General features: G+C 34.6%; 2 protein-coding genes and 6 non-coding genes across 9 annotated transcripts; all 8 read right to left on the reverse strand.

Annotated features, from left to right (window-relative positions):
• Positions 1–1,375: 1,375 nt before the first annotated feature.
• On the reverse strand, positions 1,376–5,521 carry LOC132187754 (large ribosomal subunit protein eL28y-like). Its single transcript, XM_059602174.1, has 4 exons — positions 5,450–5,521; positions 5,184–5,342; positions 3,754–3,917; positions 1,376–1,752 (listed from the first exon to the last, which is right to left on the reverse strand). Exons 2-4 carry the CDS (start codon positions 5,329–5,331, stop codon positions 1,612–1,614), a joined length of 453 nt encoding a protein of 150 aa, XP_059458157.1. The 5' UTR covers positions 5,332–5,342; positions 5,450–5,521; the 3' UTR covers positions 1,376–1,611.
• On the reverse strand, positions 1,847–1,936 carry LOC132188882 (small nucleolar RNA R24). Its single transcript, XR_009440942.1, has one exon. It is a non-coding gene; the product is annotated as a small nucleolar RNA R24 (small nucleolar RNA).
• LOC132188888 (small nucleolar RNA R24) lies at positions 2,295–2,384 on the reverse strand. The gene has a single exon (XR_009440947.1). It is a non-coding gene; the product is annotated as a small nucleolar RNA R24 (small nucleolar RNA).
• LOC132188883 (small nucleolar RNA R24) lies at positions 2,597–2,686 on the reverse strand. Its single transcript, XR_009440943.1, has one exon. It is a non-coding gene; the product is annotated as a small nucleolar RNA R24 (small nucleolar RNA).
• On the reverse strand, positions 2,903–2,992 carry LOC132188884 (small nucleolar RNA R24). Its single transcript, XR_009440944.1, has one exon. It is a non-coding gene; the product is annotated as a small nucleolar RNA R24 (small nucleolar RNA).
• LOC132188887 (small nucleolar RNA R24) lies at positions 3,209–3,298 on the reverse strand. Its single transcript, XR_009440946.1, has one exon. It is a non-coding gene; the product is annotated as a small nucleolar RNA R24 (small nucleolar RNA).
• LOC132188885 (small nucleolar RNA R24) lies at positions 3,483–3,572 on the reverse strand. Its single transcript, XR_009440945.1, has one exon. It is a non-coding gene; the product is annotated as a small nucleolar RNA R24 (small nucleolar RNA).
• Positions 5,522–8,463: 2,942 nt separating the features above from the next.
• Positions 8,464–15,372, reverse strand: LOC132186742 (uncharacterized protein At1g51745-like). 2 transcript variants are annotated; one of them, XM_059600771.1, is made up of 4 exons: positions 15,299–15,372; positions 14,442–14,791; positions 10,727–11,781; positions 8,464–10,057 (listed from the first exon to the last, which is right to left on the reverse strand). In XM_059600771.1, exons 2-4 carry the CDS (start codon positions 14,633–14,635, stop codon positions 8,946–8,948), a joined length of 2,361 nt encoding a protein of 786 aa, XP_059456754.1. In that variant the 5' UTR covers positions 14,636–14,791; positions 15,299–15,372; the 3' UTR covers positions 8,464–8,945. The 2 variants fall into 2 exon arrangements, with proteins under 2 accessions (XP_059456754.1, XP_059456753.1); XM_059600770.1 differs by having other exon boundaries at positions 14,948–15,348.
• Between the last annotated feature and the right edge of the window lie 7,787 nt (positions 15,373–23,159).

Consider the following 23,159-nt stretch of genomic DNA (forward strand, 5'->3'; position numbering starts at 1 on the left):
TTGACTTTTCAACATTCCAAACCCAGATTCCTTTTTGATAAATTGTTTTTTTATTAACCACCAAACCTTCACCACAAGTTTTTCTTAAGAAAGTGAAATACATATAATCTGACTTTTTCGTTAATAAAAATACAAAACCATGGGTGGGCCGGTAGGACCCTAAGAGTAAGGTCAGTTTAGGATTGCGTTTAAAAAACTTAGAAGTATGTTTAGTACTCAAAAAGTACGTTTGAAAAAAAATATAGTCATTTGATAAAAAAAAAATTAAAAGCCATTTTAACAGACCAAAAAGCTTAAAAATTATCAAAACGCATTTTTGGCAAAAATTTCATTTTAAAGCTTTTACTAAAAAGCTTTTTTTTTTATTTAAAAGTTCTATTTTTCAAAGGTAGTCACAAACAAGCTCTAAGATTTTTTTTTTTTTTGTTTTCCATTTACTTGCCGGCAAAGTTTGGAACCCTTCGATAGAGCCTACAGAAAAAACAAATCTAAAAAAGTCAATTTCTACAAATTAATTGTCGTTCATAAATCATACGCAGTATTTCTTTTTTTCTATGCTTTTTCGTGTAAGATTCCGTATACTACAAGTCGTTGTTCGTTATTCTGGTGAACCCTCTTTTTCCCCTTTCAGACAAATCAAAATGAGTAGTAATTCATATTCGTTACTTCTAAACAATCTCTTGTACGGATCATCACTCTAACGCTGGGTTTTAAAAAATGGAAAGAGCTGAAACATAATCTGGAGTATATCAGGGTTTATAAAGGAAAGAATAAAATACTTCAAAACAAAAAAAAAGCTTTTTATAAATAGACTCATTTTTAAATTTCTCCTGCAATGCTATTTTAAAAAGTGCTTTTAAGTTTTTTACTAAACTTTTTTTTTTTTTTTTTTGGCCTAGAAGAACTTTTTAAGTACTACATGTATGTAGAGCATATAATTTCTCCATACATTTTAAAACACATGTAAAAATCACGTGCTTCATAAATATGTATTAATTTAATAAAAACCATTTTCAAAAGAATTTCTTCCCACCCAAAATAAGAAAGCTTTCTCCAAATTATAACGCCCATCAATTAACGAGGACGAGACATTCCGCACAACGCAATTGAGAAAATTGACTTGATTTTGCCGCCGAAACACTGTTGACCAGCGGGTTAAAACACGTGCGGCCCCTGTCGGCGCCAAATCTCGCACACGCAAGTTTTGAAGCGCTTTAACACGATAACGTGCATGATGATTTAGTAGTTTAAAAGTTCTTCACAATCTCCTTTACACAACTGGATAACGATCCGTGGGTGTAGCAGAAATCAATTTTCCCCGGGCTTAATTTGCTCATTCCAAGGGTTTTCGAGTGTTGGCACAATGGAAAAGATATGTGAAGAATGAAACCATTTACTCATTTCCAGCAGGTATTTTGTAATTGCTTGCGACCAATGACTACAAGTGGCGTTAAATTCAAAAATTCAACAAACCCAAAATAATCAAGAATTCAAAGAGTATCACAAGAAACAAGAGTCGAGACAAAATGGATATTGAAACAAAAATGGTAATCCGGGATGGATGCTATGGGGAATGAAAACAACCCACAATACAAGTTATCAACCTCCAACTCACTTCCTACAAGGAGTTTTCACGGCCTGCCTATTCCTCTTCTTGACACCGGATTTGGCGACTTTGAGGCTCCTGTGCACAGCACTCAACCTAGCAAGGGCAGCTTTTTTAAGGTCCGGCCTGTAGTAGTTATCTCCCACCTACAACGGGTTAAATAATGAGTTTTAAGAATATAGGCCTGCAAACATTGTATAGACTAGATACAATTCAATGAAAACGCTTGCTTGAACATTGGGAGCTCAGAAGCCAAGCGTAACAAGTGCATTTCATTGAAGAAACCACATTATGGTTTCTTCTTACATGTTAGAGGCTCATCACTGCTGAAAAACTAAAATTTGGGGTGAAAATAGACGGAATTTGATTAGAGGTAAGCATCCGGTGAATTTTGGAGATCAGACCTTTAATGACCAAACAAGTCATTGAAGAGACAAAATACACAAACATGTAAGACCCTGTAATGGGTGAAATAATTGTGATTTTTATAGACTAGAACACGATAACCATAGGCCTGCCAACATCATATAGACTATATACAGCTCAATGAAACACAACGACCATGATGCATAGAACCATGACATAAACAGTCAGCTCACCAACTTTCCCAAAAAGAACATGATAACCAATTGAGCCCCGCCTACATCAGATAGACTAGAAACAGTTACTCAAACACTGCTTAAATTTTTAAGCTCAGAAGCCAAGCGTAACAAGTGTATTTCACTGAAGAAACCATATTATGGTTTCTGCTTACATGTTAGAGGCTCATCACTGCAGGAAAAAACTAAAATCTGGGGTGAAAATAGGCAGAAGATTAGAGGTAAGCTTCCGGTGAATTTTGGAGATTAGACCTTTAATGAACAAACACATCACTGAAGAAACAAAAACAGTCGGCTCACCAACTTTCCCAAAAAGAACATGATGATGACCAATTGGGCCCTTCCTACATCACATAGACTAGAAACAGTTCACTCACACTGCTTAAACATTTAAGCTCAGAAGCCAAGCGTAACAAGTGTATTTCACTGAAGAAACCACATTATGGTTTCTGCTTACATGTTAGAGGCTCATCACTGCAGAAAAAGCTAAAATTTGGGGTGAAAATAGGTGAAATTTGATTAGAGGTAAGCTTCCAGTAAATTTAGGAGATTTGACCTTTAATGACCAAACACATCACTGAAGAGACACAAACAGTCGGCTCACCAACTTTTCCAAAAAGAACATGATGATGACCAATTGAGCCCTTCCTACATCACATAGACAAGAAACAGTTCACTCAAACACTGCTTAAACATTTAAGCTCAGAAGCCAAGCGTAACAAGTGTATTTCACTGAAGAAACCACATTATGGTTTCTGCTTACATGTTAGAGGCTCATCACTGCAGAAAAAACTAAAATTTGGGGTGAAAATAGACAGAATTTTATTAGAGGTAAGCTTCTGGTGAATTTAGGATATTAGACCTTTAATGACCAAACACGTCACCGAAGAGACAAAAACAGTCGGCTCACCAACTTTCCCAAAAAGAACATGATGATGACCAATTGAGACCTGCCTAGATCACAAAGACTAGAAACAGTTCACTCAAACACTGCTTAAACATTTAAGCTCAGAAGCCAAGCGTAACAAGTGTATTTCACTGAAGAAACCACATTATGGTTTCTGCTTACATGTTAGAGGCTCATCACCGCAGAAAAAGCTAAAATTTGGGGTAAAAATAGGCGGAATTTGATTAGAGGTAAGCTTCCGGTGAATTTAGGAGATTAGACCTTTAATGACTAAACACGTCACTGAAGAGACAAAAACAGTGATAACCAATTGAGCCCTGCCTACATCAGATAGACTAGAAACAGTTCACTCAAACACTGCTTAAACATCTAAGCTCAGAAGCCAAGCGTAACAAGTGTATTTCACTGAAGAAACCATATTATGGTTTCTGCTTACATGTTAGAGGCTCATCACTGCAGAAAAACCTAAAATTTGGGGTGAAAATAGACGGAATTTGATTAGAGGTAAGCTTCCAGTGAATTACAAGATCAGACATTTTATGACCAAACACATCACCTATGATCAAACACATTACTGAAGAGACAAAATACTTAAACATGTAAGACTCATGTATCTAACAGGACCTGTCTTCTAAAATTACCTGGTTAGCCAATGCCTTTGCCATCCTCCGGAAGTCCTTTTTCATGACAGACTTGTGGAGTAAAGCAGCGGGCTTGTTTTGTTTCTTGGTCTTGGTTGTGGCAAGCAACACAGATCGATCTTTGCCCTCAGGTTGAATGGTAACTGTTTTCTTGTTTGCCAAACCTGATGCATCCAAACAAAAAGATAGATTTCATAAGACATGCATAAGACCCTCAATTACTAGCAGCCCAACAAAAAAGCAATGGTTTAAGTCCTCCTAGCATAGCAAAACAAGAGAGGAAAAAAGAAAATCAGAGCCTTAAGAAATTTAAACTTAGGCTTTAAAACTGCAGCTTCAGCCGCTTTCACGAATTCATTAAGACTTTCAACCAACAAAAAAACAAAGAAAATAAAAGGCCTATATACCTTATAGCATTGTCAAAAACACAACTTGGAAGAGACAATTAACTAAAAATAGCTAAAAAAACCTTTTGTTCAGTCCAAGGGAAAAAAAATGTTTTGAGTTGTTTCTTGGTCTCCAGGGACAAAAACTATTCACAGATAACAGGCAGCATACAGGTCCACAGTTTCCCACAAGAACTAGCAACATCTCATATTCTATCCTAATACAATCTAAGGCACACCACATCGTTTCTAAGCCACAAAGATTGAAGGAATCATAAAAATGTTGTCCAAGTCCTTTGATGATTACAATAAACAACATTTTTCAGTAATAGACATCAGAAAATGTAAAATTTGAAAGATGTAGAAACTTCAGTTTCCCTCACTTTACATCACTCCTCCATGCTAACAAACAGACACTGATGCAATAGAGCTTGAACTAACCAACCCTATTTAATCTTACACAAACATATTCACTGACTTCTGTTTACACTCCTATTTCCACAAAACCTAAATCATTTTAAAAAAAATCTTTCAAACTTCTCATTTCCTTTACTTTTCCCTCCAGATCCTCACCAAAATTTTCGATCGTATTAGCTTCTTAGTTACTAAGACATTTATTTTCTTAAAAAACTAAAATTACCATAAAACTATGTTATTTCCTTCAGTTTTAATCAGCGCCCACCAAAAATTGGCATAACGAATATAAATTTATTTCCTTGAAAAAATAAACAAAATAAAACAACTGCAAAGAAGAATCTAAAACTAGAACTTTTCTAATCCTTTTCCTTCAGTCAAAAAACTTTATTTTCTATTCCGTTCTGATAAAAATCATCCCTAAACTAAATAAAAATTCGAAAATTAAAACATTTGTTCTGTCGCACAGACCAAGGAAAAACCAGCAGACGCACTGTTTTCCTTCGTTGTATTCAACATTTCAAAAATTTAAAGAAAAAAAAAAAACAAAACAAAACAAAAAAACAACACTAAGTCTCATCACCACCAAATTTCTCGGGAACCAAACAGAAAGGCAGCGAATAAGCATACCGGAATGCTTGTAGGAGTTGAGGTTGTAGAGATTGTTGCTCTCCCGGCTGAACTGTACACTCGCCGTTCCTCTTCCGAACTCCTTCACCAGAAAGGAGTTGTTCTTCTTCACCATCTCCCATATCAACGGCCCTGGCACTATCGCCATCTCCTACTTCCCTGCACCTCACCACACAAGTTCCAAACTCCCTTAGATTATATCACTAGTAACCAAAAATACGTATCCACAAACATAGCGAGAGACAGAGACAGAGACAGAGACAGACCTATTAGGGTTTGGTTTTGGAAGCTGCAATGGGAGATTCACAGGGTGAAGGAGAAGGTAGGGTTTATGTTGCTATTTATAGTGAAACCCTAATTTTCTGTATTATTTGGATCGGACCGGATGGGTACGGTTCATTTCACTATATTCCGCCCATGTCCTCGGTACTTTGTTATGGCCATATTACCCTTTTTCGTTTTATTTTGTTTTATTGCGTTACGCAAGCCAAAAGAAAATGAAGGTAAAGTCTTGTCATTCAAAAACATAATTATTTTCGGTTCATTTCAACCGACGAATTAATCATACTGAATGGATATTTTATTATTTTATATTTTGAGAGCATAGAAATACTCTTCAAATATAATTAATTGAATATTATTCGATTTAAATGAATATGAGAAGATCTTAATTCTTGTTTAAGTGGCCACAATTTTGTCTTAATTATTTATTGTCTTTTATTCTTTTCCCAGCCTTTTAAAAAAAAAAAAATACACATCCTTAACTATCATCTCATTAATAATGTCTTTATAAACTATTAATTGTGTCAATGTCCCTTTTAAACTACAAAAAAAATATGAATAATCCCCTAATAAAAAAATTACTTGTCATAAAATTATTAAAATTCTTTTTTTTTAAAAAAAAAAACAATAAAATTCAAGATCTATCTTTTTTTTTTAAAAAAAAAAACACAATTTTGAGAGAATTCTAAAATTTTGGGGGACTCCCACCTAGGGGTGTCGATGCGGACGGTTAAAAACTGTCCGCTAACCGCTATACCATATTAACCGCTAACCACCTAACCGCTATAACTGCCTAGCGGTTAGCGGTTATTGGGTTTACTAACCGTAACCGCTAACCGTCTTTTTATATAATATATTTTTATAATTATAATTATAAAAATATTTATACATATAACATAATCACTTGATCATTAAATCACAATTTTTTTAAAAAATAATTAAATCACAATTTGAGTATTAATATATTATCACTATAATTTATATGATTATATCATATAATCACTTGATCATTAAATCACAATTTAAGTATTAATATATTATCACTATAATTTATATGATTATATAACATGATCAATTGATCATTAAATCATTTGATTATATAATAACAAATTATACATGACATAACTCATAAGTATATCAATTCATACTAATACAACAATTATATATTTAGAGACTTATTTCCAATGTATGTTATAAATTTATAAGTCTATAAATGTTATAAGTCTATATAAGTTTACATATGCATATGAATAATATAAATGTATAATATCAATACTTAATCATATGATTCAATAACAATTCAAATATTTTACTCAAGACTTCAAGTGAATCATATTATTAACGTACAATGATGATATGATTCGTATAATATCAAATTAAGTAATTGACATTAGATTAAAGTATTAAACAATGACCAATGTGTTACTTATAAACACAATTTAAGTATTAATGTATTATCATTATATGTTGTGACAGTAGTCTGAATTCTGAACTTTTTTTTTATATGTTGTGTTGAATTTTTTTTTTTTTTTTTTAAAAAAAGTTAACTGGTTATGATTTAATATTTAAGGAAATTTTTTTAAAGTACAAGTAAATATAAATTTTGGGTCAAATATTTTTGATTTTTCAATATGAGCTCTTTTTATAGGAATTGGGCCCAAGATGACAAAAAAAAAAGGGGTAAAAAAAATGTTTTTTTTTTTTAAAAAAAAGCCCAAAAAGGCTCAAAAAGCCAAAAAAAGGCCCAATTTTAAAAAAGCGGTTAGCAAGCGGTTATCTATTTCACTAACCGCTAACCGACGGTTAACCACTAACCGTTAACCGCTAGGCGGTTAGCGGTTGCGGTTAGTGAAATCTACTAACCAATAATCGCTAACTGTAACCGCTTTGACACCCCTACTCTCACCATACTATACCAGAATTTGCCTCTAAGACCTTGCACGAAACATGATACAAAAAATGGATAATAATCATTAGCATGGCTTGAATATACCAAATCCTAGATGCTACAAGTAGATCTAAGTATAAGGTTTGCGATGTAAGATAGGATACAATTGCCTAACAAGAGTAGGTAGAAAAAGTTATATTACATGTTTTGATAGTGTAAAATATATTCATATTAATCGTCTATTTGAAGTTTAATAAAACCATAGATAATCATGATTGATATATTATAGTCTTATAAAATAAAATGTCAAGTTCTATTGCCAACTACGAACTATAATTTATAAATTACAAGATTTATGACTTAAATCTTAGGTGTAATAATCCCATTTACAGACATAAGTCACATTCAATATAACTTAAAACAACATGACTTATACAAATATTTATGTACTCTTGCAAATTATATAAAGTATTACATGCTTTGTTTTAGATTCTAGCATGCTTATTACAGAATTTATAATGATATCATACTAAACAGTCTCTGAGAGCGCCTTGATGTAGGATTAAACATCAACATTATATCCAAAATTGAATAACAATCCATCCAAAATTTAAGGGTGAAGATAAACACATGCATGACGACAAATTTTTTTTTAATATTAAAATTTTTTTTAAAAAAAAAGAAAAAAAAAAGAAATTTTTGCCTGACATGCTTAGCACACTAGCGTTGTGTAAATTATGGTCCAAAATTTAATAATAAATTTTACTATTACGTCAATCAACAATCAACTGTTACGTCAATCGACGTCAACTTGAGAGCATGAAAATGAAAGTGTACATAACATTCCTTTCAAAAAAAAAAGAAAGAGGTGGGATGTTTATTAAGACAGGTCATCCAGCCTTGGGTCCAAGCCATCCCTAGGCTCAAAAACAAATTAGTACCGGAAATATAGGCTGCAACACTACTTCAAGAGAATATATAGCATGTGAAATGAGGACCACCTAGACTGTTGAACAGGAACAGACCGACACAGAAAACAAAAAAAAAATATATATATATACAACCTTTTAGCTTTTTAGCCAAAAAAATCAAGACACTAAGAAACAATCCGAACACAAAATACTACTTTCATTCACATCACACTTAAAAAGTCAAAAACGCCATCTAAAAAGTTTTGTCACCGGATTCAAAGTTACAAGAAGGTAATAAAGAGAAGGTGAGTAAATTACTAATCATGGCCAACACCCAAGTGCATGGGGATTGAAGTTATTTCCTCCGAATCAACCTGAATTCATAAATTAAATACCTAATATCAGGTCACCAATACCTAATACCAGATCACCATCTTTACATAATGTTACAATATATACAGAGCAAAGAGCAGCCTCCTTTGGCCGTACTCCTCCTACCAGATGTACTTTTAACGAAATGTCATGAAATTGTAGAGAAGGATTCTACCTTCAAAGGCAGAATATATGGTGCTGCAAACCCAGCACCGGTTAAATAAAGGCAGCCGCTTGGCTGCTGAACCGAATCAAAATACCTAAAATACCAAAAGAACAGCAACTGCAGCTTCTCCCCTTGAACCAAACTCAAGGATTGCTTGATGTTAATACACGGTGTGTTGGTCGTCCCAATCCGTTCACTGCTTCATTTATTCTACTGAAGACTACATTTAGTGGGATACAAGCTATAACAGGACCTTTAGGCTTATCTACCACTGGTTTCCGCTCTTCTTCAGAGCGCTTGTGACCAGTCAATGAAGACAGTTTCCGTATCTTTTTGGACAATGACCCAGATTTCTTCATTTTCTGTGATTTGGTTGGCGATAAGCGCGCCTGCAAGGCCAAATGCTTGGTAGGAACTCTACCGGTTACTGAATTTGGCTTTACAGCATTATGCATTTCACCAACTTCCAGATTGCACTCCATGCTGCTCAACAGATCATCACAATGACCATCATCCAAAACCTCAACTGTGAGAGGGTGACCGACTATGGCCTTTCCGTTCAACTTACTCATTAGGGAAACCAAGGGAACATGCTGGGGCCGATAGCTGGCCTTCACCTCCAGCTTAACATCATATAATGAAGCATTGGTGCTAATATTTCTGACAGGAAAATCAGGTATCTGATATCTAGAGTGAACTGTAAAGCGGGACTGACGATACGGAAGTGATCTTTGAGGTCTCAAAGAGCCATTAGGTGATAGCTTTGCCTCAACTGTTGGGACTCTCATATGAGAATCCCTCTGAGATAGACGCTTGCTCCAGTCCCTCAACCCATCTACCGGGGCCTCAGCAACTGGTTTGCACTTTGATCGTAAGGTACAATTAAATGAAGTGTGGCGTCCACCAATCCCAGTGCAATCAACTTTCTGATCTGAACCCTCCAAGTGCTCTATACCTGCCAAATAAGCATTGGATTCATCATCCATGTCCACATATTTTCTGGAGTCCTGTTTTCTATTTTTACTTAAATGTCTTGAGTTCCGCTTTCCTTTTAACTGCCACTTTGAAGTACCTTTCTCTATCCTCTGGTTAATATTATTAACATGAAGAGCAGCTGAACTGGTAGAAACAGATTCATTAAGTCCCTCATTTCTCAAAGATACAGCTTCAACTTGATTACTTTGACTAGATTGTCTTCCCAATGCACCACCATGAGGCCTTCCAGATGAAAAAGCCACAGGTATAGTTGAAAAACCTGGGAGAACATATTATATATCAGCACAAGGAAATAATTCCACCGTCCCCATTAGTTCACAATCATCTGAATGAACAAACAGAATATTACATTACACTAATAGCAAGTTGGCAGGAAAATGACTTGTAAGAAATTATGAGCTAATTACCGCGAAAGTAAAACTTGAAACACTTGCCCACTCATGGTTGAATGGCTTATTTCTTGTCAACTGTATATCTCAATCTTATTGCATTTAAACTCATCACTGGATAACATATATCCATGAAGAAAATTAACGCACACATGTTAACAACCCCTCCTGGGGAACAAGTGCATAACACACATACACAATTACATGTAAACTCAAAGACGTCATTTTTCAAAAACAGGTAGCTATGCAGCTCAAACTTTTGTGAGTCAGCAAGCATGCTCAAAACCTAAGCCGAAGGCATTGCAAACACGCTGACAAGCTTAAGCTCTTCATGGAAATTGTGTTTGCTTAGCAGCCTAAAGTAAAAAATAATTGAATGCATACATGCAGCATACCTTTCTAACATGCCAAGTGCTATCTACTACAGATAAGCAAATTTATCACCATTTTGGATGGCATTTATGTAAGAATAGAGACAAAAAAGAAAAAGTTATGCACACTCAATGTTGATAAATTTTCTCATTTTAACTCAAGCATACCTGCCGTGTGTTTTTCCTCCCCAAGGACCCCAACAAATGGCACATCAAATAACCTGTCAGAAGAATCATTATCAGCTAACCCTTTTATGCTGGAAATTTCATTCTCCTTTGTCTTGTAAACGGCATGGGAAGCATCACAAGCATGTTCAGAAGCATTTAAAGGGACTCCATTCTCACATGAAAGTCCAGTGCTGTCTGAATTATTGCTAACAATCACAGACTTCTTTGACTCATTAGATTCTAATCCTGAAACCCTGCTATCAGATACACCCTGAAGAGGTGAGCCGCTTGAACTGGGAAACTGATCACAAATAACTGGAACAGACACCATGGCTGTACTTTCTAAAACCTTCGTCAATGGTCGGCGACGATTTTTTCTTTTCAAGAATTCATGAACATTTGGCACTTGAGATCTTTTTCTTCTGAGTGAAGATGAATAACCTTTGCTACCATTGACAGGACTTCCATTAGAAATGCAATTCCCAGCACTTGAATCACAAAGTGAAGCACCATCTTGTTGAACAACATCAAGCACCCCTCCAGCCTTTCTTTTTGACATTACACCTATGCCCAGGTCCTCAAGTCCTCTCATACGCTTAACCCCTTCTGTTCCATCATCCTCTGAATCATTTGGGGTTCTTCTTCTTCTTCCTATTACAGGTTGAACCTTAGAAGAATTATTATGATTTGGATCTTCAAAAGATATACCAGATTGAGATAACTCTGGTGCCGAATTTGAATTGTCTTCAGAATCACTCGCATCGTCACCCATATCCTCATTTTCTTCACCAGAATGAGACATGCTATGTGACTCTCTGGCAGAACTACCATGGTCACCACCTGAATCATCCCTTTGGAAGAAGTCCAAACGTTCCTTGCCAAGGCGAGCACTCTCAATCTCAAGAGCGTGGAGAATGGCATCTTCCCTTCGAGCATATTTAACTGCCTTTTTATTGGAATTAGCTGCAGAAGCCTTTGCTTTTTCAATGCATTCATCATACTCCCCACAACGAAATGACTTCACTCTCTTAGATTTTTCAAGATTATACCAATCCCTGAACCGGTAAACAAAGAGGAACTTTGTCAACAAAGTTGTACCATATGTTTACAACAAGAAGCTAAACACCACACACTATACATGAGAATCCAAAGTCCGAGAATGAATGAAGTACCAAATTCTAGGGAGAAAATTAAACTTCTGAACCCAAAAAAAAAAAAAAAAAACCCTAGAATATCATCAGCACCCCTATATATATAGTAAGCCTCCTAGGCGACCAACAAAAACTGTTTTCAAGTAATTTATATGCACCAAAATATGAAGCGCCCGTCATACAAAAGCAAGCTTCACAGCTTAAGCATATGCCTAACGAATATCTCAATCTAAGATTCATGACAGAGGCTCAACCTCCGCATATTGGCCGCACTAACTCTCATATGGGATATATCAATGAGGCATCAGTGCCCTAATCCTATTGTAGATTGGCAACATATAGTACATCTGGTATACATTACCCTATAGGAATGCGACCATGCATAATAAATACAATGAGATATACAACGAAACAAAATCATAATTGATTTTCAGTGTTGTTCCATAGGTGATATTAAAATGGAACATCCTCATCACAAACTAAGAATAGTGTACATCTTTTTGTACCTCTTTTCCTGCTAAGATCTAAGACAAACTAATTTATGGGCTACGTTCTCCTGCTCGACCAAATTAGATCCTTGATCCATCAGTCTAAGTTCAAATTTTTACAACAAAATTTCAGAAGAATGCCAATCAATTGAAAGATATGGTTACGAGTGAAGTCATAGTGCTTCAACATATGTAACCCTGTTGAATATTAAAGCAGCAAACCATGATGCACCAACTTAATGGCGTTAAAAATAACTTCAATTGAACATATTGGCATTTCTACTATTAGTGTGCCAATAATGTTCCTGGAAAACAAATGATCTTCATTCTCAAACAATTTAATCCCACAATAACTTCAGTGGACTGAATCTTTTCAACAGCCATGACAAAAACACTTTATTCCATGAGAGTTTTAAAGAGACTCTTAAAACATGAGATCTTATACCTATGACATTATACTTATATCCCACCCTGGATTATACAATGAGATCTTATACCTTTGACATTATGCTTATATCCCACCCTAGATAATACAATGAGATCTTATACCTTTGACATTATGCTATATCCCACCCTGGATTATACAATGTGTATATGTATCCAAGACTATATTCAACATTTGTAATTGTGTGTACATGCGCGTTCTAGGATGGAAGGTGTCAATCCTTCTAGTTGACATTTCCAATTCTCATCTACTCCAACACTGTACTATCAGAAACTACTTTGATGACTAACGAGAGATTAAGTAGATGAGGCACAAAAGTTTCCATGCAACAAAGGGATGAAGTACAGAAAGAAAAAGGGACCTCTTCAAGTTTATCAAAGAATGCATAACAATCAAATAAACAAGCATCAGAAACAAAAGCTTAGCATATACCATAGCTTCGGAAAATGGATTTCATGACCGCATAAACAACTCAAAAGCCAAATCCAATCAAGAATATAGAAATAAAGGATTTGACAAATGAGCAGGAATACAATGTTTACCCACTTTTGTGAACTACATTGCAACAGAAAAGCATGCAACCATAAGAATATCCAGGCAAAGGTGGAATTTCCAGGTCTCAAATTACTAATAGCGGCAACTCAAGGATCAGTTATGATTTATGCATTGGCACAAGAAATCGTCAAAAAGAAGCTGAGAAAGAGAAGATCAGGTTTAGTCACCATAACAAGGTTGAAAGGAATAAACCCCGTCATGATTAATTGATCTCTTTCTTAGATATTTTCCTAAACTTGGCATATTCATTCCAATAGCATATAGTTCTAGCACCTCACCAGTCCTTTTACCCAGAAGACACGATAACTAGGGGAAACAAACGGAAATCTAATAACAGCAATAGCATAACTTTGGGAGAGGGGGCACTTCTTCACAAAGAGGGTCATAATCGATGAGGCCCAGGCAAATGTTTACAAGACCCACCTGGAGGGTAGAAGATGATTGTAGTGGTGATAGTGTCTATACCAAGGCCAAGCACTGTTTTCTTTCTTTGTACATATAAAAAATGAGTTTCATAGTCTTTCCATTTACCCCAAGAGTAAGAAAAAGATCATACTTCTGCAAATTATCACAATCTAAGAAACTTAGGAATAATAGAAATCTAAGAAGACTGCATCCTCAACCATACTAGCCAAACAAAGGTTTCTGTTAAAATGCATTGCCAACTAGAATGACTTTTTATAATTAATAACAACCATAAACTTCAATAGTAACGAAAATACAACTTAAAAAAAAAAAAAAAACCCCATATTGACATCAAGCACATGCAAAGCAAGTTAACAACAATGTCCATCGCCCCTTTCTAACAATCTAACTCTATCATAACAAAAAAAAAAACCCCGAAACCCAGTGAAAAAATGAAGTTAAAAATAGTTGTTGAAACACTTAAAAAGATAACAAAAAGCCAGAAGCTTTTCCCTTTGTAGACTATCAACAAAAAAATTACCAAAAGCTCAAATCTAAAACCAAACCAACCAAGAAAATACCGAGATAAACGCAAAATTATAAAAATACCAATGCACAATCAAGATAAACAAGTAGGGAGAGCAAGTGATAAAACAGGAAAGAGCACTCACACGCTTGCGTCCTCGCGGCCCAGAAGCTTAACGGGAGTCCCCGATCTCGGCGAAACCAAGGATCCCTCCGACAACTCGTCGAGGCCCATTATGCGGCCCGGCCACCACGACCCGTTTCGGCGGCGGACCCAAACCAACCCGCCCACTGATGCATCGATGCCGTTGGATTTGGCCTCACCAGAACTACTCCCCATCTCAAAAACAACAACAACCAACAAACAATAACCCAAAGAAAAAAAGAAAAAGAAAAACACTCTGATCTCAGAAACAATCAATCTCCGCCTTCCATTCTCAAGTCGCAAAAAATGGTCCAGAGCCTCGGTTTCATGAAATGCTTGTTCTTTTTAAACCTAAAAACCAAAAGGAACAAAACCCAGATGAAATAAATATCAGAAAACTCATAATCTTGCATGCAACATAAAACCCAGAAAATAACCCAAAAATTACAAATAAATACACACAAACAAATAGAAAAGAAAGAACCAAAAAAAAAAAAAGAAACTCACAGAGTAAGAAAGATAGAGGCTTGGTTGGACGGTTTATGGATGACAGAGATCTGGCAACAGAGGAAGAACTAAAAACGCGTAGGGGAGTGACACTGGAAGGAGAGGATCTGAAATTTATGTTCTTGGTATAATTTTTTTTTTTTTTTTCAATTTTTTTGAAAACCCATTTAATATTTTCCGGTTATTTTTGCGATTTTCTCTGATCTTTCTTCAGTTAGGTTTTGCCTTCGAGGTTTTTGAAGCCCCCCTCAGCGGCTTACAGAGTGTGCGTACAGAGAGAAAAAGAGTTGCTGAACAGAGAGAGAGAGAGAGAAAGAAAGAGAGAGAGTTGAGTGTTCGGATCAAACGAACCTTTTGGTATCTTTTTGCCCGGATAGAGAGAGAGAGAGAAGAGAGAGAGCGCAAGTGAGTTAGGTTATACACAGTTTTATGTTTATGTTTACGGTTTGCCAATTCCTAATGGGGATAATCAAATTATCCATGCTTATCCCTCTAATTTATAAAAATTTACGATTTTATTAAATATTTTTTTCTTCAAAGCGTTCAAATAATTAAATTAATTTGTATTTGTATTTGTATTTGAATAGATATGTTTCTATCTTCATTAAAAAATAATAATGCTACAAACTCAGTTCTGATATAATTTTTTTTTCTATTACACTGCGCTAATGTGAAGTGCTCATAAACCATTAAATCATTATTTATTAAAAAAATACAAAAATTATATAAAAGTCGAGTTTTTAAAATTACTTTTCAAAAAAAAAAAGGTATTTAGTATTTATTATTTATATTAGAACACCTAACCTATTATGTTCATTAATTGTTAAAAAAAAAAAATTAATTAATTAATATGGTTGAAAAATTTACGATTTAAAATTAATCAATTAATCAAGATAGTTGATATAATTGGTGGTGCACCTTTGAGTTCTATTTTTTAGTGTAAAAGTATAACCCAATATTGTTGGTAAAGATTTGAATTTCTTGGTGGACTTGGGGTTTATCTGTGTATTAACTAACAAATTAGATTTATGTAATTAACTGTGTATATACAATTTCTTCTCATTATATATAATAAGCTTTTTGTTTTTCTAGACATGAACATAAGAAAACCTAAGAAGGAAGACAAATGGGATTTATGTTTTTTTTTTTTTTTTTTGGTTTTAATAATAATGATGCGAGTTGGGATGTTGGAGTGACGTGGGCTGATATTTGAGAACCAAAGTAAGCGGTTTGGACGGAAATTGTGCATGTAATATCCCTGATAAAGTGTTTTCATTTTAGACGGACAGGTATATATTAATTATCTACACTTGTCCTATATGCATGGTGTGGGTCCCACGTGCACGGCTAAGGGCCCACCCTTCCATTCTACGGTTACGAGATTATGTTGTCTATTTAGTGATGTAATTAGATGGGATTTAGCTTAGATTTTTTTCTTTTTTTTGGGCAAAGGTTTCTTTTTTTATAACAATTTTTCTTCTTTAATCATTTCATAAAAAGAAAGCTGGCTGTTCTAACAAAACAATATCATAGATACAAAAATGAATTTTTTTTATCCAAATCCAATCTATACTTTGTTTAACAGCTTTTTTGCTACATCACGAGTCATACAAGCCAAGGAAAAATGATGAAATTAAAGCTAATCATATCTAATTACGCGAGGAAAACGTTCATATTTAACTCTTTGAATGTCACTGTCCCAATCGGTTTTCAAATTCGCAGTAGATTCTGGCAAATTACATCTATGTTCACCTCCCGATCCATCAAAACTTTTCCAACTAGACAATGATTGCCTCTTTTTTTCATCTATGTTATAAAACGCATTCCCAATCGCAATCTCATTAGCTTCTTCTACAATAAATTACAAATTCTTTTACATTTTCGATAATTCATCTGTTCTATCAGTTATTTGCTCCTATAAAAGAACAAGAGAGAAAAATAAAAGACAGATCGGAGATTTAAGACCGCTACTATAAGGCTTTCGTGTAAATAAAACCTTATAAACCAACTAAAGGTAATCGAACCCCCAAATAGCAAACGAAACTTTACCCCATAAATTGCCGCATAAAGCAAATCTATATAGAAGACAAACACGCTACAATCACATGTGTGTCACTAAAGTCACCACTGTGTTTTCTAGAAGAAGAAAAAGAGTTGGGGAGGAGAATTAGAATGGTTATATTTAATTAGAATGGTTATACTTGATTAGCTCAATATGATCATGCCCTACCATATTTAATTATAGTCATGGCCTCCTAAACCATTACAAATGGCCCCAGGCATCTTGAGAAAAGAGACAAAAAAAAAAAAAAAAAAAAAAAAGGTAGGTCTTGCTCCCTAATTTAATTTTGTGTTCTCATTTGTTTCAATTAGTCCTACAACTGTATTGCTAATGAAATTTAGTCAATTTTTTTCGTCTTTTTCTATGGAAATAAAACTTTCTTACTTCTTAAGAATAACAAATCAAAAACGACTGATTATGATTTAAAAGAATTGCAATTAGAAATAATTTATATTTGTAAATGTCAAACAAATATATTTGTGTGTATGTGTGTGAGTATCTAGGAACTTCATCAAACCTCTTGTGAATATAAAAATTTGTTTAATTCATTTAGAGTTGTGTGTTATTTATATAACTACTTATGCTTAATATAAATAAAAGTATGATGTTAGATGTAGTGTCATAAACCTCCTTTCGTATGTTGGAAGGTATTATGGTTTGTGTAAGTATTGGATAAATTTTTGTACCATTGTGTTTCAGTTTGGAAATATAAAATTTATTTTCTTTTTTCTTGCGAGTTCTTTATTTTGTTGTACATAACAAAGTTTTAGAACATTTATTAATTCATTAATTAGGCCCCGTTTAATTTGCGGAATAAACCCTTAGAATACATAGAAGTGCCTAGAATTGGTTATTCTAGGCACTTCTATGTATTCTAAGGGTCTATTCTACAATGGCCGACCACCCACTGCAGAAACCAAGGTTGGTTGCACCACCCCCAGGGAATTTGGGGGTGGGGCATCGAAGGTGGTCTCGGCCACCCCTAGGCGTCTTTGGGGGTGGTCGCACCATCCTTGGAGTGCCACAAGAGCCCACTGCGAAGGGCTCCGGGGGTGTTATGACCACCCCGGTTTTTGCAATGCATTTCCATTTTTTTTTCTTATTTTTTTTTTTAATAATTTGAGTATTACAAAATTAAAAAATAATTAGGAGTTTTTTTTTAGTAATTTTGGTTCAATTCAACATATATTTTGTTGCCAAATTAATAAATATGAATTGTTATTTCATTCCACATTCTCTCATTCTAGTAATAGCTATTCATTTTCTTAATGGAATAGTCATTCTGCAAACTAAACGAGCCTTTATTCTTTGGATTATTGGTGTGTTCATTAAATTTTTATATAGTAGTCATATCCCTCTCCCCCCTCTCCATTTACAAAACTGAGGTCAACCACTAAAATCAAACATAGGTTATGGTCCCCTACTAATAAATACCTATGAGGCAAATGTTTCTTGCATGTCCACCTAGCCCTACATGTTCTTAGCTTTAGATAGGAATCCTCAAAACCAATTATCTTCCCAACAAAAACAATTGTTTTCTCATGAGTAATATTCAAGTATTTTATATTTGAGATAACCCTTGGTTACAAAGCCTTTCATGTAGCACCTCACATCAGAAAATAAAAAAATTTAGAGAAAAGTAAATAATGTAATGAAAACATAAGAAAATTATGGTATAAATAGGTAGATCGCAATGGGCTAGTAGGTTCTTGATTGATAAGTACTAAATTTGGAGGAAAATATTTAAATAATTTTAAATCTATGTAGTTTCATTCGAACAAAAATTCGAGCTCATTCAAAGGAATGAGAATCTCCACGTGGCAGAGCCTACACACAGGTAAGTGCAATCCAACAATTGATATTCAAATTTGAAAACCTTTGTTGGAACGAACATGTGGTTCGTTCGAACGAGATGACATCTCCATGTGTAAGTGCCCCACTAGAGCAATAGGTGAGGATGGATGGTCGAGATTAAATATGTCAATTTTATTTGAACGAGCAGAGGTTCGCACATGTAAGTAGGTGAGATTTGATGCTCAATTTAATGTAGATGCCACTTGTTTGTTCGAACAAGGATAAAGTTCATTTGAACGAACTTTCATTCGTATATCTGAGAGTTTAAATGTTTAAATGGTAAAGGAAATGACCATTCGTTCAAACGCACGTTAGAGAGAGAGATAGAGCATTTGAACAACAACTTTGAAGAAGAGGAAACTACAAGAGGTAAATGTTATTATATCAATGTTTTGGTTTTGTATTCTAATTTGATGATTTGATTGTTGATTTTTAGTAAGTTGGTGAAGTTTATAAGTAAGTGTTGTTGTGTTGATGAGAATATGATAATGGGTTTTGGAAAAAGAGCTTGAATATGTTGTTGTTAATGATTGTGATTTTTTATGTTCTGTTAAGACATTGTGAATATTGAGGTTGTCGTGTTAAGATTGAGATTGTGGTTGTGTTGTATGGATGGTGATAATGTTGTGGTTATTGTTGTGTTGTTTGAGACTCAAATATAAAGATAAGCTCTTATTAAGATCTTGATAGTGATGAGATCTTGATAGAGATCTCAAACACAAATCATAAATCAAACCGCATAACTAAATCACATACCAAAAACTAAAATTCCCAATGACTTCAAGCAACAAAAAAAACTTGTTTCACCTATTTTTTAAAACTTTGAGTAAAAAAAAAAAAAAAAAAAATTGAGTCGAGTTTGAATTGGAAAAAATATGGTATTCAAAATGGGTTGGATAAAGCCTGAATACATTTGAGAATAAAAAACTCGACCAAACATATTTTTTAAAAATAATAAAAAATTGCAAAAAGTTGTCGTTATGACGGATGAGCCAGTAAATGGTGTTATATTTGGCCATTCGGATGAAATCCTAATCGGATTTTATCTACAAAAGAAAATTCGAAATCAAATACTCTCACGCCAATTTTTTTTTACAATATCGATACCATTTAATTACTTGATTTCTGCGTCAAAGAGATCTTGCATCAATACCCGATTAAAAGGTTGTGCGACAAGTTATACTTCTTCCCTAAAGATATAACATCACTTCTCAATAATTAGAGACGGAGACAACATCGTTCTCATATGAAGAATGATGAAGGCTGCAAATATGGTGTTGTTGCCTCTTACGACACCATATTCGCAAGACAATCCTTGGAAGATATTTGAAGCAACTCAGAGACGGAGTCGACCTGCAACAGCTTTTGATTTTTCCTGGAGGTTGGTAACCATATATGATTCTTCAACCACAAATGTGTTTAGGTTAATTTTTTTTTTTACAAAATAATCACCACCACTCTCTCTATCTTTCCCTCTCATCGGAACGGAAAAATCTCGCTGGAACAAAAACTCTCGCCGTTGTCACTATCGAGACACCGAAGAATTGACGAATACAAGAAAAGTAACCTAAAACTTTTTCTTGCAGAGGCAATTGCACGTAATAACTAAAGCAGTTCATGTTCCTGATGTAGAACACCTTTGATTTAATTTGCATTTAGGATCCTGATATCCCGATTCATTTATATCGGATATGAAGTGCTTAACTCAAAACTAAAACTTCTACATTGTTTATTTATTTATAGAGTTTCTTAGTAAGTAATGCTTGAAGGTCCCTATGTTTTAGATTTCTTATCATTTCTTCATAGCAAAGTCGTTCAAGTACAGTTCATTTCTTGCATGTATTCCTTATTCTCTGGTGTCCTAATAGTGACGACGGCGAGATTTTTTGTTCCGGCAAGAGGCAACGTAATTATTTTGGAAAAAAATTAAACCAATTTATTGGGAACCGGTTTTCCAAAATAAACCCGTCGTGGGGCTACTTTAATTTTGGTTTTTTTTTAAAAAAATTAATTCATACTTAGGATACTAGGAGAGCACCTAGAATTTATTATGTGTGTTCCACTGTGTCAGCTTCTTCTTCTGCCACAGACCACATGAGGGGTCCTTCCACCACAAGAGTTGGGTCCGGAGAAGTAACCATGTTAGCCATAGGAGCCATAGGAGGTGAGTCGGCTTCTTCCTTTTCCAAAACAGGAGGTAGGCCGGCTTCTTCTTCCACCATAGGAGGTGGGACAGTTTCCTCTTCCATCACAGGAGGTGGCTCTTCCACCACAAAAGGTGGGTCAACCCCGTCTCCGAGTTGCTTCAAATATCTTCCAAGGATTGTCTGCAAATATGAAGTTGTAAAAGGTAACAACACTATATTTGCGGCCTTCATCATTCTTCAGATGAGAACAATATTGTCTCTATCTCCAATTGTTGAGAAGTGGGGTTATATCTTTAGTGAAGAAGTGTAGCACAACGTTTTAATCGGGTATTGATGCAAGATCTCTTTGATGTGAAAATTAAGTAATTGAATGGTGTTGATATTGTAAAAAAAAAAAAAAATTGACTTCGGCAAGTGAGAGTATTTGAGTTCGAATTTTCTTTTGTAAATAAAATCCGATTAGGATTTCATCCGAAGGGCCAAATATAACACCATTTATTGGCTCATCCGCCATAACGACAGCTTTTTGGTGTAGCAGCTTTGGTGTAACAGGGAAGGTAGTGGCAAAGAGGGGGAGGAGACAATTAGGGCCTCTTTGAGTGTTTGTTTATTTTCAACTATTTTTTATTATTTTTAAATAACATGTCTGGGTCGAGTTTTTTATTCTCAAATGTATTCAGGCTTTATCCAACCAATTTTGAATACCATATTTTTTCCAATTCAAACCCAACTCAAAGTTTTTTTTTTTTTTACTAAGGGTAGTTTCGTCGATTGGGGAACATTGATAATGTTTTGGTAATTTTGAGGGACATTTTCACAATTAAAAGTTTGGAAGGACATTGTCAATTGAGTGGTAGTTTAAAGGGGTATGTGGACTTTCCCTTTCTTTTCTTTTTCTTGGTCTTTCGCTAAACTATAAAACCTAAAAAGCCTAATCTAGATCAATATTTGTTTAAGACTCAAATATAAAGATGAACTCTTATTAAGATCTTGATAGTGATGAGGTCTCGATAGAGATCTCAAACACAAATCATAAATTAGGCCACATAACTAAATCACATATCAAAAACTAAAATCCCCAATGACTTCAAGCAACAAAAAAAACTTGTTTCATCTATTTTTTAAAACTTTGAGTTAAAAAAAGCTTTGAGTCAAGTTTGAATTGGAAAAAATATGGTATTCAAAATGGGTTTGATAAAGCCCGAATATATTTGAGAATAAAAAACTCGACCAAACATGTTTTTTAAAAATAATAAAAAATTGTTGAAAATCAACAGACACCCAAAGAAGCCATAATTGTCTCCTCCCCTCTTTCCTGCTACCTTCCCTATTACACCAAAGCTGCTACACCAAAAAGTTGTCGTTATGGCGGATGAGCCAGTAAATGGTGTTATATTTTGCCCTTCGGATGAAATCCTAATCGGATTTTATCAACGGAAGAAAATTCGAAATCAAATACTCTCACCTAATAAAGCCAATTTTTTTTTACAATATCGATACCATTCAATTACTTGATTTCTGTGTCGAAGAAATCTTGCATCAATACCCGATTAAAAGGTTGTGCGACAAGCTATACTTCTTCCCTAAAGATATAAATCACTTGTCAATAATTGGAGACAAGGACAACATCGTTCTCATCTGAAGAATGATGAAGGCTGCAAATATAGTGTTGTTACCTCTTACGACACCATATTCGCAGACAATCCTTTGAAGATATGCAACTCAGAGACGGGGTCGACCTGCAGCAGGTTTTGATTTTTTCTGGAGGTTGGTAACCATATATGATTCTTCAAGCACAAATGTGTTTAGGTTAATTTTTTTTTTTTTCCAGAATAATCACCACCACTCTCTCTCTCTCTCTCTCTTTCCCTCTTGTCGGAACAGAAAAATCTCGCCGGAACAAAAACTCTCACTGTCGTCACTATCAGAACACCAAAGAATTGACAAATATAAGAAAAGCTACCCAAAACTTTTTCTTGCAGAGTTAGTTGCACGTAATATCTTAAGCAATTCATGTTCCTGATGTAAAACACCTTTGATTTAGTTTGCATTTAGGATCTTGATATCCTGATTCATTTATATCGGATATGAAGTGCTTAACTCAAAACTGAAACTTCTACATTGTTTATTTATTTATGGAGTTTCTAGT

Source organism: Corylus avellana, chromosome ca7 (assembly GCF_901000735.1).
Source record: "Corylus avellana chromosome ca7, CavTom2PMs-1.0".
Taxonomy (NCBI): Eukaryota; Viridiplantae; Streptophyta; class Magnoliopsida; order Fagales; family Betulaceae; genus Corylus; species Corylus avellana.

What these genes read in the sequence shown, in the direction of transcription:
- LOC132186742 (XM_059600771.1), bottom strand. Translation starts at nt 14,635, where the DNA reads ATGGGGAGTAGTTCTGGTGAGGCCAAATCCAACGGCATCGATGCATCA. An exon ending in GGCCGCGAGGACGCAAGCGT is followed by an intron (nt 11,782 to 14,441) that starts GTGAGTGCTCTT and finishes TTACCGGTTCAG; the next exon opens with GGATTGGTATAATCTTGAAA. An exon ending in GGAGGAAAAACACACGGCAG is followed by an intron (nt 10,058 to 10,726) that starts GTATGCTTGAGT and finishes ATGTTCTCCCAG; the next exon opens with GTTTTTCAACTATACCTGTG.
- LOC132187754 (XM_059602174.1), bottom strand. Translation starts at nt 5,331, where the DNA reads ATGGCGATAGTGCCAGGGCCGTTGATATGGGAGATGGTGAAGAAGAAC. An exon ending in CAACTCCTACAAGCATTCCG is followed by an intron (nt 3,918 to 5,183) that starts GTATGCTTATTC and finishes TGGATGCATCAG; the next exon opens with GTTTGGCAAACAAGAAAACA. An exon ending in CAAAGGCATTGGCTAACCAG is followed by an intron (nt 1,753 to 3,753) that starts GTAATTTTAGAA and finishes AACCCGTTGTAG; the next exon opens with GTGGGAGATAACTACTACAG.